The sequence below is a fragment of the Phocoena phocoena genome, chromosome 10 (assembly GCF_963924675.1).
Source record: "Phocoena phocoena chromosome 10, mPhoPho1.1, whole genome shotgun sequence".
NCBI lineage: Eukaryota > Metazoa > Chordata > Mammalia > Artiodactyla > Phocoenidae > Phocoena > Phocoena phocoena.
The window spans coordinates 30962913-30989885 of NC_089228.1; the positions used below are offsets into that span (position 1 = coordinate 30962913).

General features: G+C 44.4%; 2 protein-coding genes across 24 annotated transcripts in view; one reads left to right on the forward strand and one right to left on the reverse strand.

Annotated features, from left to right (window-relative positions):
- Positions 1–5186: 5186 nt before the first annotated feature.
- PDHB (pyruvate dehydrogenase E1 subunit beta) lies at positions 5187–10927 on the forward strand. Of its 2 annotated transcripts, XM_065884911.1 has the most exons (10): positions 5187–5313; positions 5421–5474; positions 6660–6767; positions 6858–6920; positions 7024–7059; positions 7214–7499; positions 8133–8243; positions 8545–8636; positions 9934–10075; positions 10383–10927. In XM_065884911.1, the coding sequence occupies exons 1-10, from the start codon at positions 5272–5274 to the stop codon at positions 10526–10528; spliced, it is 1080 nt and encodes a 359-aa protein (XP_065740983.1). In that variant the 5' UTR covers positions 5187–5271; the 3' UTR covers positions 10529–10927. The 2 variants fall into 2 exon arrangements, with proteins under 2 accessions (XP_065740983.1, XP_065740984.1); XM_065884912.1 differs by lacking the exon at positions 5421–5474 and having other exon boundaries at positions 5272–5313; positions 10383–10528.
- Positions 10928–11424: 497 nt separating this feature from the next.
- PXK (PX domain containing serine/threonine kinase like) overlaps positions 11425–26973 on the reverse strand; it is a 75085-nt gene continuing 59536 nt past the window's right edge. For 4 of the 22 annotated variants that reach the window (XM_065884952.1, XM_065884949.1, XM_065884948.1 and 1 more), the window contains 4 exons: positions 26787–26873; positions 26274–26343; positions 23267–23326; positions 12311–12720 (listed from right to left, as the gene is read on the reverse strand). In XM_065884952.1, coding sequence (XP_065741024.1) covers positions 12509–12720; positions 23267–23326; positions 26274–26343; positions 26787–26873 — 429 coding nt within the window. In that variant the 3' untranslated portion in view covers positions 12311–12508. Of the gene's footprint in view, positions 12721–14173; positions 14211–16812; positions 16833–23266; positions 23330–26273; positions 26344–26786; positions 26874–26973 lie in introns of those variants that run through there. The other 18 variants (XM_065884962.1, XM_065884958.1, XM_065884957.1 and 15 more) reach the window with 8 other exon arrangements.

Genomic DNA, 26973 nt, shown 5'->3' on the forward strand with positions numbered 1-26973 from the left:
CTGTCTACAAGAGACCCACTTTAGACCTAGGGATACATACAGCCTGCAAGTGAGGGGATGGAAAAAGATATTCCATGCAAATGGAAATCAAAAGAACACTGGACTATCAATTCTCATATCAGACAAAACAGACTTTAAAATAAAGATTATTACAAGAGACAAAGAAGGACACTACAGAATGATCAAGGGATCAATCCAAGAAGAAGATATAACAATTGTAAATATTTATGCACCCAACATAGGAGCACCTCCATACATAAGGCAAATACTAACAGCCATAAAAGGGGAAATCGACAGTAACATAATCATAGTAGGGGACTTTAACACCCCACTTTCACCAATGGACAGATCATCCACAATGAAAATCAATAAGGAAACACAAGCTTTAAATGACACATTAAACAAGATGAACTTAATTGATATTTATAGGACATTCCATCCAAAAGCAACAGAATATACTTTCTTCTCAAGTGCTCAGGGAACATTCTCCAGGATAGATCATATCTTGGGTTGCAAATCAAGCCTTGGTAAATTTAAGAAAATTGAAATTGTATCAAGTATCTTTTCTGACCACAATGCTACGAGACTAGATATCAATTACTGGAAAAAAAACATGTAAAAAATAAAAACACATGGAGGCTAAACAATACACTACTAAATAACCAAGAGATCACTGAAGAAATCAAAGAGGAAATCAAAAAATACGTAGAAATGAAATTGAGCTATTTGTAGTGAGATGGATAGACCTAGAGTCTGTCATACAGAGTGAAGTAAGTCAGAAAGGGAGAGATAAATACCATATGCTAACACATATATATGGAATTTAAGAAAAAAAAATGTCATGAAGAACCTAGGGGTAAGACAGGAATAAAGACACAGACTTACTAGAGAATGGACTTGAGGATATGGGGAGGGGGAAGGGTAAGCTGTGACAAAGTGAGAGAGAGGCATGGACATATATACACTACCAAACGTAAGGCAGATAACTAGTGGGAAGCAGCCGCATAGCACAGGGAGATCAGCTCGGTGTTTTGTGATCACCTGGAGGGGTAGGATAGGGAGAGTGGGAGGGAGGGAGATGCAAGAGGGAAGAGATATGGGAACATATGTATATGTATAACTGATTCATTTTGTTGTAAAGCAGAAACTAACACACCATTGTAAAGCAATTATACTCCAATAAAGATGTTTTAAAAAAAATACCTAGAAACAAATGACAATGAAAACATGACAACCCAAAACCTATGGGATGCAGCAAAAGCAGTTCTAAGAGGGAAGTTTATAGCAATACAATCCTACCTCAAGAAACTGGAAAAATCTCAAATAAACAACCTAACCTTACACTTAAAGCAATTAGAGAAAGAAGAACAAAAACAAAAGAAAAAACAAAGTTAGCAGAAGGAAAGAAATCATAAAGATCAGATCAGAAATAAATGAAAAAGAAATGAAGGAAACAATAGCAAAGATCAATAAAACTAAAGGCTGGTTCTTTGAGAAGATAAACAAAATTGATAACCCATTAGCCAGACTCATCAAGAGAAAAAGGGAGAAGACTCAAATCAATAGAATTAGAAATGAAAAAGAAGTAACAACTGACACTTCAGAAATACAAAGGATCGTGAGAGATTACTACAAGCCACTCTATGCCAATACAATGGACAACCTGGAAGAAATGGACAAATTCTTAGAAAAGCACAACCTTCTGAGACTGAACAAGGAAGAAATAGAAAATATAAACAGACCAATCACAAGCACTGAAATTGAAACTGTGATTAAAAATCTTCCAACAAATGAAAGTCCAGGACCAGATGGCTTCACAGGTGAATTCTACCAAACATTTAGAGAAGAGCTAACACCTATCCTTCTCAAACTCTTCCAAATATAGCAGATGGAGGAACACTCCCAAACTCATTCTACAAGGCCACCATCACCCTGATACCAAAACCAAATAAAGATGTCACAAAAAAAGAAAACTATAGGTCAACATCACTGATGAACATAGATGCAAAAATCCTCAACAAAATGCTAGCAAACAGAATCCAACAGCACATAAAAGGATCATACACCATGATCAAGTAGGGTTTACCTCAGGAATGCAAGGATTCTTCAATATATGCCAATCAATCAATGTGATACACCATATTAACTAATTGAAGAATAAAAACTATATGATAATCTCAATAGATGCAGAAAAAGCTTTCAACAAAATGCAACACCCACTTATGTTAAAAACCCTCCAGAAAGTAGGCATAGAGGGAACTTATCTCAACATAATAAAGGCCATATATGACAAACCCACAGCCAACATCATTCTCAATAGCGAAGAACTGAAACCATTTCCACTAAGATCAGGAACAAGACAAGGTTGCCCAATCTCACCACTATTATTCAACATAGTTTTGGAAGTATTAGCCACAGCAATCAGAGAAGAAAAAGAAATAAAAGGAATGCAAATTGGAAAAGAAGAAGTAAAGCTGTCACTGTTTGCAGATGACATGATACTATACATAGAGAATCCTAAAGATGCTACCAGAAAACTACTAGAGCTAACCAATGAATATGGTAAAGTAGCAGGATACAAAATTAAGGCACAGAAATCTCTTGCATTCCTATACACTAATGATGAAAAATCTGAAAGAGAAGTTAAGGAAACACTCTCCTTTACCATTGCAACAAAAAGAATAAATACCTAGATACCTAGGAATAAACCTACCTAAGGAGACAAAAGACCTGTATGCAGAAAACCAAAAGACACTGATGAAAGAAATGAAAGATGATACAAACAGATGGAGAGATATACTATGTTCTTGGATTGGAAGAAACAACATTGTGAAAATGACTATGCTACCCAAAGCAATCTACAGATTCAGTGCAATCCCTATCAAACTACCAATGGCATTTTTCATAGAACTAGACAAAAAATTTCACAATTTGTATGGATACACAAAAGACCCCAAGTAGCCAAAGCAATCTTGAGAAAGAAAAACGGAGCTGGAGAAATCAGGCTCCCTTGACTCCAGACTACACTACAAAGCTACATTAATCAAGACAGTATGGTACTGGCACAAAAACAGAAACATAGATCAATGGAACAGGATAGAAAACTCAAGAGATAAACCCATGCACATGTGGTCACCTTATCTTTGCTAAAGGAGGCAAGAACATGCAATGGAGAAAAGATATCCTCTTCAATAAGTGGTGCTGGGAAAACTGGACAGCTACACGTAAAAGAATGAAATTAGAACACTCCCTAACACCTTACACAAAAATAAACTCAAAATGGATTAAAGACCTAAATGTAAGGCCAGACACTATCAAACTCTTAGAGGAAAACATAGGCAGAACACTATGACATAAATCACAGCAAGATCCTTTTTGACCCACCTCCTAAAGAAATGAAAATAAAAACAGAAATAAATAAATGGTACCTAATGAAACTTAAAAGCTTTTGCACAGCAAAAGGAACCATAAACAAAATGAAAAGACAACCCTCAGAATGCGAGAAAATATTTGCAAACAATGCAACTCACAAAGGATTAATCTCCAAAATATACAAGCAGCTCATGCAGCTCAATATCAAAAACACAAACAACCCAATCCAAAAATGGGCAGAAGACCTAAATAGACATTTCTCCAAAGAAGATATACAGATTACCAACAAACATATGAAAGGATGCTCAACATCACTAATCATTAGAGAAATGCAAATCAAGACTACAATGAGGTATCACCTCACACCAGTCAGAATGGCCATCATCAAAAAATCTACAAACAGGGCTTCCCTGGTGGCACAGTGGTTGAGAGTCTGCCTGCCGATGCAGGGGACACAGGTTCGTGCCCCAGTCCGGGAAGATCCCACATGCCACGGAGTGGCTAGGCCCATGAGCCATGGCCGCTGAGCCTGCGCGTCCAGAGCCTGTGCTCCGCAACGGGAGAGGCCACAACAGTGAGAGGCCCGCGTATTGCAAAAAAAAAAAGAAGAAGAAATCTACAAACAATAAATGCTGGAGAGGGTGTGGAGAAAAGGGAACCCTCTTGAACTGTTGGTGGGAATGTAAATTGATACGGCCACTATGGAGAACAGTATGGAGGTTCCTTAAAAAAATTTAAAATAGAATTACCATACGACCCAGCAATCCCACTACTGGGCATATATCCTCAGAAAACCATAATTCAAAAAGAGTCACGTACCACAATGTTCCCTGCTGCACTATTTACAGTAGCCAGGACATGTTAGCAACCTAAGTGTCCATAAACAGATGAATGGATAAAGAAGATGTGGCACATATATACAATGGAATATTACTCAGCCATAAAAAGAAACGAAATTGAGTTATTTGTAGTGAGGTGGATGGACCCTGAGTCTGTCATTCAGAGTGAAGTAATTCAGAAAGAGAAAAACAAATACCACATGGTAACACATATATATGGAATCTAAAAAAAAAAAAAAAGGTTTTGATGAACCTAGGGGCAAGGACAGGAATAAAGACGCTGACGTAGAGAATGGACTTGAGGAGACGGGGAGGGGGAAGGGTAAACTGGGACGAAATGAGAGAGTGGCATGGACATATATACACTACCAAATGTAAAATAGCTAGTGGGAAGCAGCTGCAGAGCACAGGGAGATCAGCTCGGTGTCTTGTGTCCACCTACAGGGGTGGGATAGGGAGGGTGGGAGGGAGACGCAAGAGGGAGGGGCTATGGGGATTACGTATACGTATAGCTGCTTCACTTTGTTATACAGCAGAAACTAACACACCATTGTAAAGCAATTATACTCCAATAAAGATGTTTAAAAAAAAAAAAGAGCGAACAAACAGTGCTTCCAAGAGAAACTAGGCTCGCCTGTAAGACTGTAAATCCCCAGTCACCAAACGGGGTATAAGGGCTACTCCGTACCAAAGAATTTCAGCGCCTGCAGAAGCGTGGCCTAATTCTGAAGGTCCCTCGGCCTCGAGTTATGATTCTTAGAGTCTGATTTTTGGTCCCTGCGATCCACGTATCAACACGCAGGGACGTGCTCCCGGCGTGCAAGCGGCGCGCCAGGAGCCGGCAGCTCTCAATAACATTGATCCCAAGCTGCCTCAGGCTGAGTGGCTAGACACCCGACACGCCTCCTCGGCTCCACCCCTCGGCCCCCGACGCCCTGGGGGGCGGGACACGCAGACGCCGTGCCCTGCCATTGGCCCGCGCCGGCAGGGGAAATGGGGCCTGACTAGTCCGCATCCCTCCTGTGTTGTCGTTCGGCGGCGGCTAGAGGACACGGTCAAGATGGCGGTGGTGGCTGGCTTGACGCGGAGACCCCTTGAGCAGGTCGGCAGCGGCTCTCGGGCCCATGACCCTGCGCGATCCCTGCCCAGTCTGCGTCCCCTCTGAGCGTCCTCTCTCTCTCTCTATCTCTCTCTCTCTCTCCCCGCCAGGTCTCCGGGCTGCTGAGGAGGCGCTTCCACCGGACCGCGCCGGCTGCTCTGCAGGTAACTGGCCTGGAAGCTAGCCGGGCCGGCGAGGCCCCTCGTCCCGGCGCGGAGGCTGGGGCCGCATGTCACCCACGCGAGGCTCAGGGGAATGAGATGTCCGATCTGAGGGAACTAGACTTGACGCTTCTTCCCTCATCCTCCCCCTTAAAATTTTTTACTGTGGTAAAATATACATAAGAAAATTTACCCTTTTAAACTGTATATGCAGTGGGACTAAGTACATTCACCACGTTGTCCATTCACCACCAGAACTTTATCATCATCCCAAACAGAAACTGTACCCATTGAACAATAACTCTCCATCCCATTAGCCCCTGGTAACCTGTTTTGTACGTTCTATGCCTATTAATTTATCTACTCTAGGGACTTCCCATAAATGGAATCATACAGCATTTGTCCTTTTATGTCTGGCTTTTTTCACTTAACATGTTTTCAAGGCTCATCCATGTTGTAGCATGTGTCAGAATTTCATTCCTTTTTAAGGCTGAATGATATTCCGTTGCAGGCATATACCACATTTTGCTGATACATTCATCTTTGGTGGACATTTGGGTTGCTTCCACCTGTTGGATTTGTGAATAATGCTGCTGTGAACATCGGTGTGCGATTATCTGGGTCCCTGCTTTTCAGTTCTTTTGGGTCTATATCTAGAAGTGGGATTGTTGGATTATGTGGTAATTCTGTGTTCAACATTTTGAGGAATTGCCCACTCTTCCCCTTTTTGTTACTGGAGGATTCTACCAACCTGTGTAGTAAAATAACTCCTACATCCTGAAGGCAAAGTGTTTGGCAGTGCCTGGCACCTAGTGAGCGCTCAATATGTGGTATTATTTAGGCTTCCTTGACTGTTCGCTGCCCCACAGTATACCGGATGTGGAAATAAAATTACCTAGTACACTTTTCTACTTAGGAAGCCACCTATGAGCTGGTATGGCCAGCAAGCAGATTTCTTAAGCTTAGGTGCACATCAATCAAGTGTTCAGTATACTTCTCATTTACACATCCAATCAAAGACTGGCTATGAGTGATAGAAATGTTACTTTTTGAACTTTTGAAGAGAAGCCTGTTCTAGTGATAGTTTTTACATTGTGTGCTGTGGGCAGCCTAGGTCAAGAGAGAGAATCTCAATAGTCTCCTAAGTAATGCTGTAGCTTATTGACTGCTTTCCCATACCTGTGACAGGTGACAGTTCGTGAGGCTATAAATCAAGGTATGGATGAGGAGCTGGAAAGAGATGAGAAGGTATTTCTACTTGGGGAAGAAGTTGCCCAATATGATGGGGCATATAAGGTAACCAAGATACATGAAAGCTATACAGAACTGAGGTGGCCATTTGCCCCCAGTACAATTAAAGGTAATGGGGTCATTGCTTAATTGTAGGTTAGTCGAGGCCTGTGGAAGAAATATGGAGATAAGAGGATCATAGACACTCCCATATCTGAGGTAAGCCTTCCATCAGGAAGCAGACCTTTGAGGGGCATGTCTATTAAAGTGTACTGTTCTAATTTTTGTGGATTTTTACTTATGTTTGCGTTTTATGTTCTAGATGGGTTTTGCTGGAATTGCTGTAGGTGCAGCTATGGTATGTAGTCCTCTTTATGAATCTTATCCAAAGAGATTACTTTCAACATGACCGTTTAAAAACATTGCTTGAATGTTGGGGGAGCGAAGTGGTGGTGTGCTACTCTAAATTGCTCTTTCTCGTCTTTTTAACATCTATGTTTTTGATTTGACAGGCTGGGTTGCGGCCCATTTGTGAATTTATGACCTTCAACTTCTCTATGCAAGCCATCGACCAGGTTATAAACTCAGCTGCCAAGACCTACTACATGTCAGGGGGCTTTCAGCCTGTGCCCATAGTCTTCAGGGGGCCCAATGGCGCCTCAGCAGGCGTAGCTGCCCAGCACTCACAGTGCTTTGCTGCCTGGTATGGGCACTGCCCAGGCTTAAAGGTGGTCAGCCCCTGGAGTTCAGAGGATGCAAAAGGACTTATTAAATCAGCCATTCGGGATAACAATCCAGGTCAGTAGCGTGACGTGTTGTGGGTCTCTTGAACATTAAAGAACAAAAATGAAATATCTGCATGGAAGGAACCATTGAAGACTTCTAGTTAGGCTTAGATGTATCATATAAAATGTCAGTGATTTACAGATATAGTAAAGATAGGAAAAAATGTGGTGTTCTTATTTCTGACTATAACGGGGCCAATTAGATACCGGAGAAATTTGCTGCATACCTACAACACCGGTTTAACCCCATAGATAAAATCAGGATCGCCCAGACTACAGATGTCTGTACTTAAATCATCCTCAAGGCTACTGGACACGATAGGTATGAGGCTTCCTAATCAGCACAGTGAAACTTTTCACAATATGAATGATAGTGTTGCATATACTTTTTTTGGTGGGGGGGTTCGCGGGCCTCTCACTGTTGTGGCCTCTCCCGTGGCGGAGCACAGGCTCCGGATGCGCAGGCTCAGCGGCCATGGCTCACGGGCCCAGCCGTTATGCGGCATGTGGGATCTCCCCGGACCAGGGCACGAACCCGTGTCCCCTGCATCGGCAGGTGGACTCTCAATCACTGCGCCACCAGGGAAGCCCGCATATACATTTTTAGTCATGTAGTTACTTTGGTTTAAATATTTATATTTTGCAGTGGTGGTGCTGGAGAATGAATTGATGTATGGAGTTCCTTTTGAACTTCCCCCAGAGGCTCAGTCAAAAGATTTTCTGATTCCTATTGGAAAAGCTAAAATAGAAAGGCAAGGTAAGAGAAATTAGTATACATGTAAACATTATTTGTAATCTGTGCCCTCTATTTATGTTGGTCAAATTCAGTCTAGAAGTCACTGCCCTTTACTTTGACTAGGAAATTATAGGATGAGTTCAAGTTTAAAATGTGTCATGCCCTGATTGCGCATATATTTGTTCTTTTCTAAATCTTGGTCCAGTAGATTTGTATTTCGTTTCTAGAAAGGCTGCCACATTCCTCATCTCGCTGGAGCTGCAGAGCAGGACAGTGTCTTTGGTTTCAACCTGACCTCTTATCTGTGACCACTTTGTTTCAGGGACACATGTAACCATAGTTTCCCATTCAAGACCTGTGAGCCACTGCTTAGAAGCTGCAACGGTGCTATCTAAAGAGGGAATTGAATGTGAGGTGAGTGGACATTCACTTGTTCTTAAAGAATCAGGGGACTTCCCTGGCGGCGCAGTGGTTAAGAATCCGCCTGCCAACGCAGGGGACGCAGGTTCGAGCCCTGGTTCCGGAAGATCCCACATGCCACAGAGAACTAAGCCCGTGCGCCACAACTACTGAGCCTGTACTCTGGAGCCCGTGAGCCACAGCTACTGAGCCCATGTGCCACAACTACTGAAGCCCGTGCACCTAGAGCCCGTGCTCCACAAGAAGAGAAGCCACCGCAGTGAGAAGCCTGTGCACCACAACGAAGTGTAGCCCCCGCTTGTTGCAACTAGAGAAAGCCCACACGCAGCAATAAAGACCCAACGCAGCCAAAAATAAATAAATAGGGCTTCCCTGGTGGCGCAGTGGTTGAGAGTCCGCCTGCTGATGCAGGGGACACAGGTTTGTGCCCCGGTCCGGGAAGATCCCACATGCCGCGGAGCGGCTGGGCCCGTGAGCCATGGCCGCTGAGCCTGCGCGTCCGGAGCCTGTGCTCTGCAACGGGAGAGGCCACAACAGTGAGAGGCCCGCGTACCACACACACACACACAAATAATTAAATAAATAAATAAAATTTATTAAAAAAATAAAGAATCAGAAAGGTCCCTTTAAGTTTAAGACCCAAAAAGAGGCGTTTGAGTTCTGTAACAGGTTAATTAGGTATAAAATCTTGCTTTGTCACTTAGTTCTGCCTCTGCTTAAAGCTGGGAGCCTACTTGCTTTTCAAATAACTAGCCTTCTACCACCTAGGGTCTGGATCTTTTTAGTATGTGTTTTGTCAAGTTAAGATCCAACCTTGGAGCTGGAGTTTGGGAGAAGAGAAAACTTAGAAGTCATCGAGTCTAACACTTTCATAACCAGGAGGTACCACTTCCTAGTTAACACTTGGGCATGTTACGTACTCGAAATCTCTGCCTTCAGCTGTAAAATGAGGATAATACATTTACTGTCCCGTCAGGGTGGTTGTAGAATTATACTTAGTGTAGTGCCTGGTACAGGGTAAGCGGTCACATGTTAGTTATTATTTTGATGAGGAGGAAGTTAAGGCCAAGGGAGGATAAGTGAATTCTGTAAGTGAACAAAGCTGCTTGTAGTAGAGATAAAGATTTTTGTTTTAGTTACAGTTTCCCTTTTGACAGTTTGTTCATGAATGGGCAGATTATGTTTCCCTAGACCCAAAGATTAAAAGGAAACAAGAAAGGAAGTGGCATTTTGGGGATAAGACTATATTTGTGAGGAAGTGGCTCTGTAAAGCTATTTATTATCTGTTTAGGTGATAAATATGCGAACCATCAGACCAATGGACATTGAAACAATAGAAGCCAGTGTCATGAAGACCAGTCACCTCGTAACTGTGGAAGGAGGCTGGCCACAGTTTGGAGTAGGAGCTGAAATCTGTGCCAGGATCATGGAAGGTATTTCAGAGAAACTGATTCCAGAATAGTTAAACTGTAATAAACACTGTGTTACAGGACAAAACAATCAAAAGCTAGGGGTGGTCAAATGACTTGAATTTTCAACTTGTCAGCTTGGTATTTTTCCTTTGGGTAAATGTTTAAGAAAGCAAGGCCAGAAACAATTCTCTGTAATTAGCATTCCTTTCAGATTTCATATTTCCTTCTTCAGATTTTCCTTCTCTGGGCAGCCATACCTGCTATGCTGAGGTGGTGGTGCTCAGCTGGTTTTTCATGCCTCTCTCATTTGCGCCTCCTTCCCTCTTAGGCCCCGCGTTCAATTTTCTGGATGCTCCTGTAGTTCGTGTCACCGGTGCCGATGTCCCTATGCCTTATGCAAAGGTTCTAGAAGACAACTCTGTACCTCAGGTTAAAGACATCATATTTGCAATAAAGAAAACACTAAATATGTAGCTTGGACTTGAATTTCAAGTCATTGGGATTTCCTTAAAATACTTAATGACATTTCATCTGTATTGTCCTATAAGACCTTTTGATTTGTAAAGTTATGTCTAAAGCAACAACACACGTTTTTGTACTGGGAAGAAGTTTAAATATGTCTGTGGAAAAACTCTCCACTCTCCTGCCTAGGGTCCACGCTTTTTTTATCTGTTACAATAGCCATGTTCTTTGAATAAGATTAATGTAAAATTTTACCCTTTCATTAGAAGGACAAGGTATAAATGTGGCAAGAGTCCTGATGAAAGATATCTCCAAAAAAACATAACTTATATGTAAAAATAAAAGCATATAATCTACATTTACTGTTAGACTGTTTTGATAAGGAATAAAGGAATTCCTAACTATGACTAATTGTATTTTTATATTCTTGAGATAATAAATGTGGGATAGAAGTCTTAAAATTCTGTTAAGAAATTACTGCCATCAGGAACTAATCAGTAATCATTAATCTCCTAGACTGCATTACTTACTTAAAACAGGAACTTGCCCCCCGACTCTTCAAATGCCTAATTCTAGTAGGTTCTCTTTAAAGTTAAACCAAAATCTGTGTCAGGTGTTTTTCCCACTGCCAACAAACACACACTCTGCCATACACTGCCCTCTTCAGAAGTTGAGATGGAAAAGATAGATTTAAATTAGTTATAGAAGCATACAAGTGGTACCTAATTAAAACAGGAAGACAGGATTGTTATCTCTTATTAATTAAGAGGGAAAATACGACACTAAAGAAAATAGAGATAGAATAGGTAGGGAGGAAACTTTAGAAATACTGTGTGAATCTTTATATTTACCAAAGTTACTACAAAAAGTTCCCATTTAAAATATCTAGCCAAGCTACAAATAACACATTTTCTAGACATGGTTTATTTTAATAAAAAATACAGCTGAACATTTATCACAGATTACATGAAACTATACACAATGACATTCTCTCTGCATAGTAACCAACACTGATGTGTGTAACTTGAATTTTTAGATGGATTATTTATAATCCTTTAAAGTGCAATTTATTTAAGGGTTTAAGCAAATCATAGGATAAAGGATCTTTCTAATAAATGAGTAACATTAAAAAGATGATATATTTGGATAAATCTTTGGAAAATCAGAACTGATTTTGCCAGATGTACTTGTGTTGTATAATAACCCACCCCCACAAACGCCAAACTTGACTTAATTGCTGAGGATTAAGAAGATCCTCTAATTGGCAAGAGCTTTTTCTGATGTCAACATTTTTTTGTCCGTTCGATACATACTAAAAGGAACTAAGAGTCTAGAGTAGTTCCTTTAGCAGCCCTGAGTTCTATAACCACAATGGAGTTCCTGTTCGAACTTAACAGACTGTTACGAACTTTCCCCGTTCTACTTGTAGGGAAAATGAAGAACTCAGTTGCTTCTCTGACTCTCAGCGACATAACTATGCTTTGGGCTACAGTGTTAATGTCTAGGATGAAATTAAGGTAGCAAAAATGGGAGTTATCTAAGAAATAACCAGAAAATGCTTTAGAATAGAGAAATGAACTCTGAGAGGAACATTTCTAGGAGCTGTCTGATGGTATAGGAGGGATTGCGACACGAAGGCCATCCACCGCTGTGACTGTATATTGTCATTGTTTTTTGTCCACTTCCTTCTGTTGGTGGAAATAATTGATTCCAATATGCTGCTGCCACCAAAAGATGACCATTAGAGGAAGAGCAAGACTCCTTTACAAGAGTAACAAAGGAGCAAACTATTTCTTAAGGCAGCAATGCCAGCCTGACTTTATTCTACTTGAAGACTATTTCCCTCTTGAAAAGCCTCTTACATGAGCATCTGCGAAGTCGTATGTGACTGTACTGGCTCAGCAATTATTCATCCAGATAGAGGGTACTTTAGGGGTTGGAGGTGGAAGGAAAAACAAAACAAATTTTCCCTCCAAGTGTAAACACAAAGCTTTAGCCGATCTTAGGAGCACTATGATCACAGGTTTCGGCTTTCCTCAAAGTTCCTTTTTGGAAATTCTGGATGGAGCTGAGTAAGGCCCCTCGGCTCACGCCATTCACAGCCTGGGGTGGAAGCTGTGTGGGCGCCTCTGTGCTCGCAGGAGGCAAGGGAGCTGCTGGTGGCGGAGGCGCAGGTGGAGGAGGTGGGGGTAACGCGGACATCCCTGTGGAGGAAAGGGCACAGTCAGTATCTCCACACACCCTGTATCCGTGCTACTGCTCAGTCCTGGGCAGAAAGGACTTCGGTGAGACTGCAAATGTTTTCCCTCAAACGGGCCAACACACCTTGTACTGTGTGATTTTTTTAAAATACTTGAACAAGAAATGTAGAAGCATTAAAGGGGAATTAATTAAAAGTTGCCATTTCTCCCAAGTAATAGTCATGTGAGAAAAGACTGAACAATATCACAGATTACATGAAACTATACATAGCGACATTCTCAGCATAGATGAGGCTCTACTTCCACTTCCAAACTTTAATCATGGTCCCAAAAGAAAAGTTCCATTAGCTACTTTTTCCAGGTTCCAGGCAGCTCCACCTATTCCTGAGCTAGCAATTAAAGATAGACATCTGTATGCATAGAGCTGGGCTACTGGAGTATCAATTACTAGTAAGGGATGAACGGTTCTTTAGCTGCTCCAACACACACAATATTTGAAGGACGTGATTTAACATAAAATGACAAATCACTTAGGATTCTCGGCAAGTAACCATTGTCTGCTGGGTTACGGGCTCCCCAGGGGCATCCGTCTTGAATAATCATTTCCTATTAGGTTGCATGAAAAAAACATAAAATGCTAATGTTAGCAATGCACAGCAAGGCGCAGAGGGCTTTCTCTCTCCAGCAATGGTATTCTCAGGGAGGAATCTTCCTCAAGCACCCATGTTTCCACTGTGGCCCAACCCAGGGACAGGATGGAAATGCCCTAACCCTACATCTTTGCTGAAGTGTCAGGGGAGACTGGAATGCCGAGCTGTACCCTGGTGGGCAAGGAGAAGGTAACTGGACAGGTATCTGAAACCTCCCTTAGCTTTCAGAAACACAAACATTGGGCGCTCGAATTTTATAGTTTTGAATCAATGAATGAATTGTCCTCTTGGGACAAAATAAGCACTAGGTACAGAAAAAACCCTGCTGGGACTTCCCTGGCTGTCCAGTGGTTAAGACTCCGTGCTTCCAGTGCAGGGGGGCGTGGGTTTGAGCCCTGGTCTGGGGAACTAAGATCCTGCATGCCTCAACTAAGAACCCACGTGCCATGTGGCATGGCCACAAAAAAAAAAAACAAAAAACAAAACCCTGCTTTAAAGAACTTGCCTGTGTCACAGTTGTCCCATTTCCTGTGACCCTTGCAGCTCCCCGTGACTCCACATCTCTTTCTAGTCTTACCCTCTACCCTACCCCAGTGCTACCACAGAAGACATTCTGCTAGACGGCTCCCCTACCACCTCCCTCAAACTGCTACTGAGCTGTGGTGATACTAGGTAAACATACCAACTGCTACTTGAGTTTATATGGATGAGTGGTCAGGATCATCCATAAAATACTTCAGTAAGTGCAACCTTTTTACCAACTGTGATAGGCAATGGTTAAAGCATTGTATTTCATAGAAAACCACTTACCTTCCTTTACATCTTTACCCAAACCTAAGGCAGCTGAAATTAAAGAATCACACAGATGCACACACTCATGCTCTGCAACCTTGGAATTCTCAAATAATAATATAGCAATACAAATAAACATTAAATACAGACAAATGAACAAAATGTAATTTTCACTGGTTCTGTACAATAACAACTAATGAATGAAGTTCTATTATGTTCTATGCCAAGGTGGATTATGGGGAAATGTTCCTGGCTTTACGTTACAGGGTTACAGAGATAAAAAGGACTTCAAACCTGAAATGACTGTTGAGATGAAAAGAGCAGGGAGAGTAAGTGTGTGACATAAGCATTCCTCTGAAGGGGGTTCTTGGAAAGTGACCCGTAAAATACCAGGAGGAGGAGAGATGGCCTCTGAAGCCCTTGGAACTCAACTGCAGAGCCCGGAGGACTGAGTGGGCGCCAGTGCCCTCCCAGCTGCCCCCTCCCCTTCCCAGCACTCTCACCCAATGGCCAGAAAAGGGCAGCGGAATCTGGACTTGACATGTACGGCCCAACACGTACCCAAATGAGTGCCAGCATGTCTGCCTCCCAGCTTTGTGCTTTGACCCTGGCAGAAGAGTCAGTGAGGGTTATAGACAAGAAGACAGGCCTGCAGTAGCACTTTGTTCCACTAAAGGCATGGAATTGGCCATCCAGAGACTGCAAGTCTTCTAGCCCAGGATTCTCGGAGGCTAGAGATGGGCCTCAGGAACTGGACTTGGGCACAGGCTGCTATCTTGGCACAGAACTAAACTGCTTGGCCCTCGTGAGGAATCATCCCTTGACTTTGGCCTCATTACTAGGCACTCTAAATTAAAAGTGCAAATTCACTACCACAGAGTTTGGAAATTGGGGCGTGGTATTCCGTAAATGGATCTTCATCTTACAAGTAAAGGCTGAAACTGTCTGAATGAATTGCTTTAAATATGTAGGCAGCATAAATAAATACACTGTCCAAAGTGCCACAGGGTAGGCTGTGCCTATAATATGATGCCGAGGGCTGTGAGAAAGGAGACTATGTCCATCCAAGAGGAAAGAGCAGGTCACCTGTGGTCCCCTCACAGAGGGCCCAACCAGTCGTAAAGGGCACAATGTCCCATGAGGTCCACCTTTCCTCATTGGGCCTGCAACAACTAGGGCAGATCCTGATATGTATGATTAGGGCCAGGAGCAGCTCAGAACGCTCTGGAAGGGGAGAGGAGGTCCAGGTCTGATGGTCAACACTGGAGGAGGCAAGAACATAGACGCAAGGACTCACAGTCTCTAATTACAGCCTCCATCGATTTTTTTTTTTTTAAGTTTTTCCTTTTTGCCTCTTTGTGGTCCACAAAATTCCTTTAAAGGTTCACTGGAGCTTAAGCTACAACACATTGGTAATGATGTGGGAGAGGGGAATGTTAACAAGGGGCCAAATTCGGACTTGGCTCTTTGGCCTGGAGCAAACCTGGGAACAACTGCCTAATGCCTGGGCCCCCCACTCCCCAAATATGAGGGGGCGCCCCCCCAGAGGCATCCTATCACTCTCATCCCCAGGCCGCAGACAAAACCAGATTCCGTGTCAGGCTGATTGCCAAATGAATTCACCCACCTTTGAAAAACATTGGCCTGAAACACCCCAGGATGACGGATGCTCTGAAACAGCTTACCTCCAGTATCACCAGGTCAGCCCTGATCTCTCCAATCTTACCTTCTCTTAGACAAAAACCCCAAGAGCCAACTACTCCACCCTCCCCAGAACCTCAGATGGGAGCCTGGAAATCCAGCGGAGGCTGTTGCAGCAAGAGCACAGACTGTTGCAGCAAGAGCACAGGTTAGATCTGGGTAGGAATGTCTTGCCAGAAACATCGTCCCTAGCCCCGTCAAAAGGACGTTTGAGCGTCCCCTTGCCTTGGACCAACTCTGACAGTGGGCAGTCTACTCGTGTCTGCGGCCTGGGTTCCTTTGTGGTCTCCACACACATCAGGGGAGGCCACATGGCCGCAAGACCAACACCACACCTACCAGCTACCCTCGAGAGGGAGTGGAGGGCGGGGACCCCTGGAAGCAGGCAAGCCCCAGCTCTCTGGAACCGCCTTGGCCTCTTACCTCAGAAAGACGTGGAGGCTGTACTCATGTCCCAACTCAAGTATTGTTAAGGATGCTTAAAAAAGAACTGTTTTTCCCTATTGTCAGTTATACAAGCTGTAAGTTGCTTCCCTGTGACCAAGAATGCAACTGCCCAGCGCCTTTTCCCCTTTGTCAGAGGAACAAGGAACCGACACATTTGCAGCAACAGGACTGTGAGGTGCTGGTTTCCAAAATTAAAAGATACCAAAATGCCATGCAGTTGATTTACAGGTTTTAGAGCTCTATTTTAAAACTAAAATCAGAGTGAAAATGAAGATTTTGAAGGTCATGATGAAAATGAAATGAATGTAAATGAAGTCACTTGGGTGCTTTTTAAAGATGCTGTATTTCATTTAAATATTCAGATAAGGAAATCGTCTCGAATCTGCTTTCCCATTTGTTCATCACTTCAGTGAGCTAGACACACTGGGTCCCATTTCACATACAGAAACAGAGCATCTTTAAAGTTAGAAAAATCAGTATAGTTTACTTTACCGAAAATTCACGTTCAAAATGGTGCATGCTCTACTGAAAACAGCAAAGAGAGAGAGGGAGGGGGGGACACAAGTCATTATTCAGATTTTAGTGTCATTTAATCAAATAGTAAGAGACGGCAAAATATTAGTCTGAATCACACGCTGATTAATCTTACGGCCGAACTAGGATATACTTAAGTTAACCACAAGAAGCACTGGTTTGTAAACATGACTGTGACCCTTTTAGAACATGGCAAACACACTAACAGAGTAACTAATGAGTCACTTTCCTCTTCATTCTTTTTTTTTCTTTCGTTCTTCTGAGATATTTTTAGTTATTTACAAGCACAGCACTCACTTCAGAAGACCCATCACGGTTTTACCTCCCCTGAAAAGCGGAATGGGTACTGGGAGCGTACCTAGTGTACTAAATAAGGACAGTTTATCAAGAGGGGAGAAAAATTAGAACTCTTCACTTCCCCAAGCAAGTCTGTGGTCTAAAATAGAGATCTGTCTTTTTAAATTTGGGAAGGGCAAGAGCACAGGGACGTCTAAGGTGGGGCCCCTCCCCTGAAGGCAGCGGGCTCCAGAGGCTGAATAGGGCATCGAGCAGCATTAGCTGACCTAAGGCTAGAAAGCCATTCAAGAAAAAAAGGGTGGGAATTCCCTGGCGGTCCAGTGGTTAGGACTCAGCGCTTTCACTGCCGGGCCAGTTTGGGGAACTAGGATCTCACAAGGCCCAAGGCGCAGCCCGAAAAAAAAAAGGCAAACATTTCTTCCTATCTTCTTTTTAACTGACTGGATTCCAGGTTAATTGTGAAAGATAACCCTTTCCCTGACGGTGAATCCCAGCGTTGGAAACCAATGTGCCCCACTGCCCAGAGGAGAATCCCTTCAGCGAGGCCCACGTGGGGCAGGGCAGGCTGACCACTGCCAATCTCGGGGGGCTCTGGGAGGAGGCTGGGGACACTGCCTGCCCTACCCCCAGCAGCTGAGTACCCTGGAGAGAAGCTCACACACTTGGGCTTGGAAGCGGGGAGGAAGGCTGTGAGCCGGCAGGACAGCAGAACCAACACTGTTCGGAGAAGCACTACAGGGCAGACCTGTGTATCCTAGAAACTGCTTTGTGTTTGTGTAGTTTTGAGAAAACGAGGCAGTTCTTAGGGCCAGAGCCATCGATTTTGAGCCTAGAATGGGTTTCAGATTTTGACCTGGCTAGATAAATTCTGGAAGCTCCAACATTCTAAATGAATTCATCTCTTCTCGTGCCTTACTTATTCCTTTTCTTTGTAATTTTTTCTTTTTTTTACCGAAGTATAGTTAACATACAATATTATATACAATATTATATAATATTATATAAGTTACAGGTGTACAATATAGTGAGTCACAATTTTTAAAGGTTATACTCCATTTATAGTTATTATAAAATATTGGCTATATTCCTTGTGTTGTACAATATGTCCTGGTAGCTTATTTTATGCATCATAGTTTGCGCCTTATTTATTCTTTTTTTTTTTTGCGCCTTATTTATTCTTAACCCTCCTTCCTGTTATTCAAGTTCTCAGTCACTCTGTGCCCACAAGGCCCTGTTTTCCCTCCTCCGGTCTCCAGATATGAAACTTCCCTCTCTCTCCAGACATGCTCACAGACTGGGTTTCTATAGACTGCCAGCTCTCTCTTCAAAAGTACTGCTGAAAATGATAAACTTCAAGCAAGAAGGGCTAGAATTCTCTTGCAAGGCATTCATAGCTTATACTTGACAGTACTTTACTGCTTATAAAGCCCTGTTGTGTACATTATCTACCTCATAAAGACCAGATATTCTCTTAAAAGACAGCTTCAAAGTATGGAAATTACTTGTCCAAGGCCATCTGGAAAGTGGTGGAGCTACGACCCAAGCCCGGGGTTTCTAACTGTTCTTTTGGAGCTCTTTTCATACCAGCCAGGCAGAGCGTTTAGCAGCACAGGCCCTGTAGTGCACCTGAGAAAGCGGGCGCTCAGGAGAAATCAAGTAGATGATCAAAGACAGAACCAAGTTTAAATCTTGGCTCTAGTATCCCCCACTTGTGTGACCTTGGTCAAAGTCCTTTAACGCCACTAGTGCCTCAATTTATTTGTCTGTAAAATGGAGCTATAAGTATAATCCCTGCTCATTGGATAGGGAGGTATTCATGAGGATTAAATAAAACAGTAACTATAAATCACTTAGAACAGTGCCTAGCACAGAATAAGCACTCAAAAGATGTTAAACACAATTATTAATAACAACAGTAATAATCTGGGTCTTCTGCTTACTAAGTTTTCCCCAAATACTCTTCTGCAAATCTTTTGTTTAAACACACACAATGGCAAGGCAACAGGTTTGTCTCCTCCCAAAGGGAGGGTAGGAACAAATATCTGTGTGTCAATGAGGACCATCTAAACCACTCAGCTCCATGAATACAGAGTGTAAACACTAGTTGGTGACACTGACCGTGACATAAGTCAAGATAAAGTATTTTAAAGTTCTTGAAAGAATGATCTTCTAGAGGCAGGAAACAGAAACCTTAGCAAAAAAAGAAAGTGCTAGGAATGTTCTCACTGAAAAAAAAAAAAAAGAGTTGTAGAGAATCCCACCCTACCTGATGGAATCGCCAGCAGACTTACGGAAATATTTCTCCCATCAATTTGGTAAGGATTTCAAGAAGAGGCCCACAGCAGGGAAGTACAGTACAGTAAGAAACAGGAGAGGCCCCAGTCCTTACACAAATGCTGGAAAGGGCTCATGAGAGTAACACCCCTTCGCTTAGAAACATCTGTCACTTCTGCCCCGTCCTGAAAGCAACTGAGCTGAAAACCACCCTCAGCTACCACGAATGTGCTTAAAATTGATGCTTTCAGGAAGAAAGGCAATGCTGTCAAACTGAACTTGCCTCAGTTGATCTATTGCTGAACAAACTGCCAAAGGGCGGGGTCCACAGTGGGTTTACAGGATGCATGATTAGAACTGTGAGATAGTCTCCTCTGACTCCCACGCTTTTTGCCTTCTACAGAGGACATAACCCAAACCCAGACACGGAAAGTGACTCACTCAAGGTCTCTCAGTAACTAACAGTGTCCTGAGGGCTTACTGTGTATCAGGCGCTGTTCTAACTCCATGGGCATGGAACCCTCTGGATCCTCGTAATAAACCCACTAGGCAGGCACTGTTATTATCCTCCTTTACAAATGGGAAACTGATGCCGAAAGCTCAGCCTCTCCCCACACCACTGCCAAATCAAATCTCGGGGACAGAGTTTTGGGTGAAGTAGAAAAGGATAGCTTTATTACTTTGCCAGGCAAACGGGGACACAGCAGGCTCCTGCCTGGAGAAACTATGTGTCCCCACCCCAGAGGACCTGATGAAGGGTTTGATAACAACAGGTCCAAGGGTGGAGTCTCTGACAAGACCAGGGTGTGTGCCGGACTTGCACTTCCTTAATCTCAACTCAGGTGGTTTCCTGGCTGCTCCTCCCGTGATTAGCAACTCTTCCAATCTGCCCTTTGGAACTCAGGGAAGGTCATGGAACCTGGAGTCTTGCCTACAAGAAACAGAGGACAAAAGGGCCTCCGTGCGCAGGAGTCCCACAGGGCCTCACTTGGTTTCAAAACCTGAAGCCCAGGGAGGTCAAGTATCTCCTCCAAGGTCCCAGAACTAGCGAGTGGTGATCCTCAAGTTTAGGTTCCACAGCCCAAGGTGTAGTTTCCAAGGGCTCCCAGATCGAGTTGTGTTTGAGATGCTACCTTTAGCAGGAATTCCTTTTCTAAACTAGCCCTTGAAAATGAAGAATTTTTCTTCATTTCTTGAGAAAATTGCATTTTATCATAAAGCTGGAAGACACTATGCTTGACTTAGTTCCCAGATAAACCATAAATGTGGCCTAGAAGTAAAGACATAAATTGGAGTAAATGTGTTTCCAGCAATAAGACAGGCAGTGTGCAGAGAGGCGGCAACATAGATGAGCCCAATGAGAAGCCTGGCCTCCTGTCCTGGAAGGAAAAGGACCAGTCTAAGCAGGGGCTTCTGAGCCAGAAGTTGCCTCCCGTAGGCTGACAGCCTTGCCCTCACCCAGCAGAGACCCTGAAGGCAGACCAAGTCCAAGCAAATCCACCCATAAGGATTTACTGAGCATCTCCCATGGGTACGGTAGCATGAGACTATCACCTGTTTGTAGCTCCCTGATGCCTTGTACAGAACAGAAGCTCGAGATGTCACTTTGTTGGTGGACTAGTTTTTTCAGGTGGAGATTCTCTATTTAAGAAGGGGAACTACTGGGAGAAAAAAATTACCATGGGTGGACCCCAAGGAAAGCACTTGCTTGAATTGTATCTATCATTTTGGAGCTCCTGAGAGGTGCTGGCAATGTGAGGCCACCTCGGCTGGGGCCTTGTCTGCCTGCTCATCTCTGTGACCCAGCGCTTAGCACAGTGCTGGGCACACAGCAGCTCTCAATAAATGCATCTCCAGTAGATGAATAAATAAACTCACCATGGGTGGCTCGCTTAGGGCCTGAAATGCTAGGTTGATAGGCAAATACTAGCTATTATTTTTATGAGACGCGTTACAATAAATAACCAGCAGAGGTCAGAGTACAGTTTCTGGGGCTGAATCAATAATTTCATCAATAAAACATTAAAGGACATAAAGGAAAAGAGGGAGCCAATACTTGCTGGGAACCTCCCATTACTGCCAGGCATCGTGCTTGTGGCCTCACATATGTTTCCCTCTGAATCTTTACAACTCCCCTTCAGGATAGGGAACTATCCACCCAATTGCTCCCTCTCGCCTCAGATGAAGTTTTTTCCAACCTTGAGTCTAATTACAAAAGATTCCTCTTTTTCTTCTTGTTCTAAAAGTTACCTCATCTCATGCAAACCTGCTACTGTAGGAGAATCCTCCCACTGAGAATTCAGGTCAATTAGAGGATTCATCAAAAATAATCCATATAGACTGAATTCTCCAAGGCGTTTAAAAATGAGCACTGGCAGGTAACTTCCCACGTCCAATGCACACAGCAAAGTGCTCTGAGCTACCGGATAGACACCTCATTTGTTAAAGAAGGCTTCGTAGATTCTCACTACTAATTCTCTCCAGTTTCCTTAATATGTCTAAGTGGTGTGAAATTAATATCCTATCTTCTAGAAAACCCCTCAGCATGATCTGGGCAGTGGCTCCCCCGAAATTTCTGATCAGCCTATACAGGTCACCTCTATAAAAGACAGAGAAGTCTAGTTTCTATATTGATCAATATTTGGAAGCTTTCTTGTAAAATCTGCTGACAAAGTCAGACAGGAAATAGAATATTATCCCCCATCAGCCAGGTACTTTGCTATTAAAATAGGCCCTGGGCCCAGAACACTCGACAGCAAACTACCAGTAACCAGGCTCGGCCAGCAAAGAGAGACACCCACCAGACAGATGCGAGGCCTTCAAACCAGTCTCCTTACATTTGACTGTTGTTTGGGGGGGTTTTTTTGGAAGGTCAGTTAGAAGCATTTGAGAGCTGTCGGGTAATGCTCTTGGTAGCTCCTGGGCACCACGTTAAGCCTTAATGAATATGGTGTCATCAACTCATAAATCAACCCCAGCCCATGACTCTCCCTCCAGACAGCTGCAGCAGCTCTTCCAAGCACAGCCAGCCGACAAGCTCTGAGTGGCAGAACCGACTTCTCTGACATCCAGAACATCTGGTTCAGTTAAGAAGTGAAAGGAGATACTGGTGCCCCAGTGCATTTTTATGAGGCTTGCAAAATGGTTAGGAGAGAGCTATTAGTTCAAAAAAGAAAGAAGAAAGATAGCATTATGAGGCCACTCCACAGAATTAGAGATAATTTTTATAAGTATTCCCTGAAATAAACTCTTTTTACATTTTTCAAACAAAACTCCCAGTATCTATCTGATTTAAGTCACAAACGCAAAACAAAGGTTAGCTAGCCACAGAAAAATATTCAGGTGATGAAATGCAGAGCAGAATAAAGCACAAATAGTTATCAGGAAATCAGAAGCTCGGTGGGTAGTTCACTCCCATACCCAGGCATTTCACCAGCTGTGCTCTGTGACAAAGCCGACACTGTGGCTGGTCTCCCTGAGGAGAGAGCCCTGGCAGGACCGGGCCCCTGGGCAGCAGCGCTGATTGTTTTATTCAGCTGAGCGCGTACCCACACAGGCTGTGATCTGAGGAGCCTGCGTGAGGCTTTTCAGTAGAGAGAGTGAGCTGGAGGTGGGGGCAGTGAGCAGCCCTGAAGCCGACCATCCCGCTCCCCGTGAAATCCGACTTTAGAGACCTGGACCCTCGTCTCTCCCAAGTGACACTGCTAATCTGCACTCCCACTGGTTTCTCTGGAGGATGCTGGTCCCCTCTGACCCCTGAAATGTTTGGGCCAAGGTGAGAAGAGAAAGCCCCACCCTTCTCCCGGGCTGGTGCAGAAGGGGAGGAAGGCAGCTTTCTCTTCCTCCTCACTAACCTGCTGTGGAGGGTGGAGTCGGCGATGACGGGGATGTGAGAGGTGAGCTGGCCCCGGATCCTGCTAAGAGAAAACACAGAGAGACCCTCATGGGGACCAAAGGAAGACATCTGGGGCTTGGCCGGAGCCGGCACCCACCACTGTCTGAGAATCTGCACTTGGCTGAGTGTGTGAGCCTTGTGGGAAAAAGCGAGGTTGGGCAGAGAATTCAGGGACGGGACCCCTGACCACAGGCGTCCAACCCACTTCCTTCCCCAGGCCTCGTTGCCTCCCACTGCTCCCCACAGCCTGCCTGGTTTGCAACCAACTTTGTGCAATCCAATGGCTTATGCAACTGGCTGCAGTTTCTCTTCCTGACCCAAGCCCTGTCCTTGGGTAATGAAAGACAAATGACAGTGCCACAGCAGTAGAGGTGACAGAGAAGGGCAGGACAATCGCCTCTCCAAAAGAAGCGAGAGTATTCCACCCAGGAATACTCTCTGGAGAAGTTCCATTTTACCAGCAGGCATATTCAATTGATTAGGATCAGCCTACTCAGTGTGTGGATTTCCCAGGCCTTTTCTTACCTGAAATTCAGTAAATACCATGATTTACATCAAAATAATGTGCATATTCCCATACGTTGCATGCTTTTTCTGGACCTAGTAACCTTTTTATATTTCAGATATTGCCAAATTCCCAGTATCTCCTCCATTGCTCAGAAATCCCCAGAATACGTCCTCCTGGCTTGACATGGAAGTAGCCCAACGAGCAGATGGAAGCTCCCACATGAGCCCCCTCCCTCACATGGCAGTCCTATCAAGGGGTTACCAAAGCTCCTGGAGGGCTGAGGCCATGCCCCTGAGAAGCCACTAGCTGTCCTGGGGCAGCCTCCCACCACCTCCCGCACACCCACAGGACGTGGGGGGCACAGCACGGACACTGAGCACGAGGAGAAATGTCCTAATGAAGCCACACCTCCCTCCAGCTGAACACCCTTCCACCATCTGCAACATCCTCTCGCCTCCCTATAAAAGGGAGAGCCATTTCACTGAAAAAGATGGTGAAATTCAACCCATCCTGATGTCATACTGCTTGTAGTGCTAACACAGATTTTAAGGGGGAGAAGGCTTGAATTTGTGATTCCAGTGGGGTCTGGAGATGATCTATACATTTCCATCAACTGCTACTTTGCTTTCCTAAACTCCCTGAGGTGGTGTCTGGGAGTCCTTGGCGTCCCATCCAGCTGCATCTGGCAAAGAGCCTTTCAGGCAGGCAGGGCCTCAGGAAGGTGGAGTATACCAAGTCAGGCTTTCTCTGCTTTATAAAGAAGTAGATGGGGCTTCCCTGGTGGCGCAGTGGTTGAGAGTCCGCCTGCCAATGCAGGGGACGCGGGTTCGTGCACTGGTCCAGGAGGATTCCACATGCCGCGGAGCGGCTGGGCCCGTGAGCCATGGCCGCTGAGCCTGCGCATCCGGAGCCTGTGCTCCCCAACGGGAGAGGCCACAGCAGTGAGAGGCCCGCGTACCGCAAAAAAAAAAAAAGATGCCAGACAGAGTGCCTGCCAGGGTGACAGGCTAGTTGGAGACATGAGTCTCAGCCTAGTGATGACAATGACTGGCCTATGTCCATCCCATCAACCATGGAGAAAACAGACCTCCAACTCTGAAACTACCCACCGGCCACAACAGCCTCCAGCCCCTTCTCCTCTCCTAGCCTCCATCCCCAGGGAGCCTGCCTTGGTCCTCCCAGGGACCTTCAGGGCCTGGAGCCTCCCCTCCTTCTCTTCCCTCCTAGCTCTTCCCTCCAGGGCCCGTCTCTGGCTTGGCTCTCCAAGCAGTGGTGCGGGCACGATTCCCACCCTCCCTCTGGAGTCTATGATCTTCTTCCATCCCAACTCTTCCAATTTCAGCTCTAACCACACTGCCTGCATTCTCTGGCTATGGCTAGACCAGCCTTCAGGTCTTGCGAACCCCTCACTTCTTCTTCTCTTGCCCCTGGCAGATGTCTTCCTCACTGACTTCCCTGAGAAGACCTGAGAAGGCATGAGCTGTGAATACCCTCAATTTCCTCCCTTCCTTCCACTTTTAAACACCTCTAACTCTTCACCTACCCCTCCTGGCTCCTGACACCAGGAAGGGATGGATGGGTTTCCTCCAAGGCTGAGACTGACAGCTGGGCTCTGGATGCTAACCTTTTGACCCTCAGCCCCCTCACTCCCTGCAACAATCACTCTCTCTTTTGCATCTTCAACTTCTCCATCTCTACTTGGTCCTTATCTTGCCTGGAAGTATATGCAGCTATCCCTCAACCTAAAAAAACACTCCTCTTCCTTTGGCCCTCCAGGGCTAAACCAAAGCTGCCCCTGTTAGGATGAAATCTTCCCTTCTCTATGTGGAACTGTACTTCACAGACCATAAGACAGAAGAACTAGAAGGTCCCAAGGGATCACTTGATCTGATTTCCAAAGATGGGGACATTAAGGCCCAAAGCCAGGAGGGCTGGGCAAGGGGCATCCAGGAGTGACAGCAAGGATGGCTAACTCATGACACTGCACTCTGTGCCATCTTGGCCCTCCTGGAATGTGGCTTTTTGCGATCTCCACACACTACAGAGGCCTCTCCTTGATGCAGGAGGGCATATCCTTCTGCCACGTGGGCACCAAGCAGAGGGCGGGATTTAGGGCCATTTCAGTTCCTATAGGCTCTGCTGATACACAGGAGGCCTTGCATTGTAAGTTGGGTGGGTTTTTCTTCCAGGGCTGATGCTGCCATCAGTGAGGAGGCTGGTTACCCAGTAAGCTCTGAGGTGCCTTCTAGCACTTGAGTCCTGTGAGCCTCCGAATGCTGTGGCAATCCTTCCCTGGGGACAGAGTTCTTTTGTTCTCTGCACTGGTCACCACACTGCCCAGGAGAACCCAAGAACCCTTGACTCCTGGTCCTAACCTTTGGGACCTGGGCCCCACTACAACCTATAACCAGTTACCTGAATTATTGGCCTGGCCCCACTACAACCTATAACCAGTTACCTGAATTATTGGAGTTGCTGTATTTTGCTGAATGCTCTTCACTATTTTCAACAGCAGATCGTTTTGACTTCTTTAAAAATAAAAAATAGAGGGGGAAAAGCGAAGAATAAACATACCAGAATAAAAACATTTTCCAGGCATAGTTAGACTAGCTACACACAAAGTCATATTTGGCCTCATAACTGAATACAGTGAAGAAGCCACAAGCCAAAACTAAAGGGAGAAATAAAACCAAGAATGCTGAGTTCACTCTCTCAGGCCAGTCATTCCCCACGATTACATTAAGGCCATAATCAGCCCAGCAAGCCAGGAAGCTCTATGGTCCATTTCTCTGCTGATATTATATGGCTTTTCTTTCAGAAGCTGCAAACCAGTCATCTGGAAATGGTTTTAGCTTTCATGGAGATAAAGCACAGAATCTGTCATTAACTAAATGGGCACCATTAACCTAGAACTTTCTTCACATCTAGTCAGGAATTCGCAAGAAAGAATTCAGAGAGACACCGGACTTACCTTTCGAGCTAAGATCTTCCTCTTTTTTCTTTCTTCTTCGGATCCATGGTGAGACTGAGCTCTCGTCAGTCTTCGATGCTGGTGGATCTTTAAGAGACCACAATTCACCACAACTGTAAGCATATCCTACACTAATGAAAATCTCTTAACATGTTTTGCCAAATCAAATCACTTGGATGAAAAATCT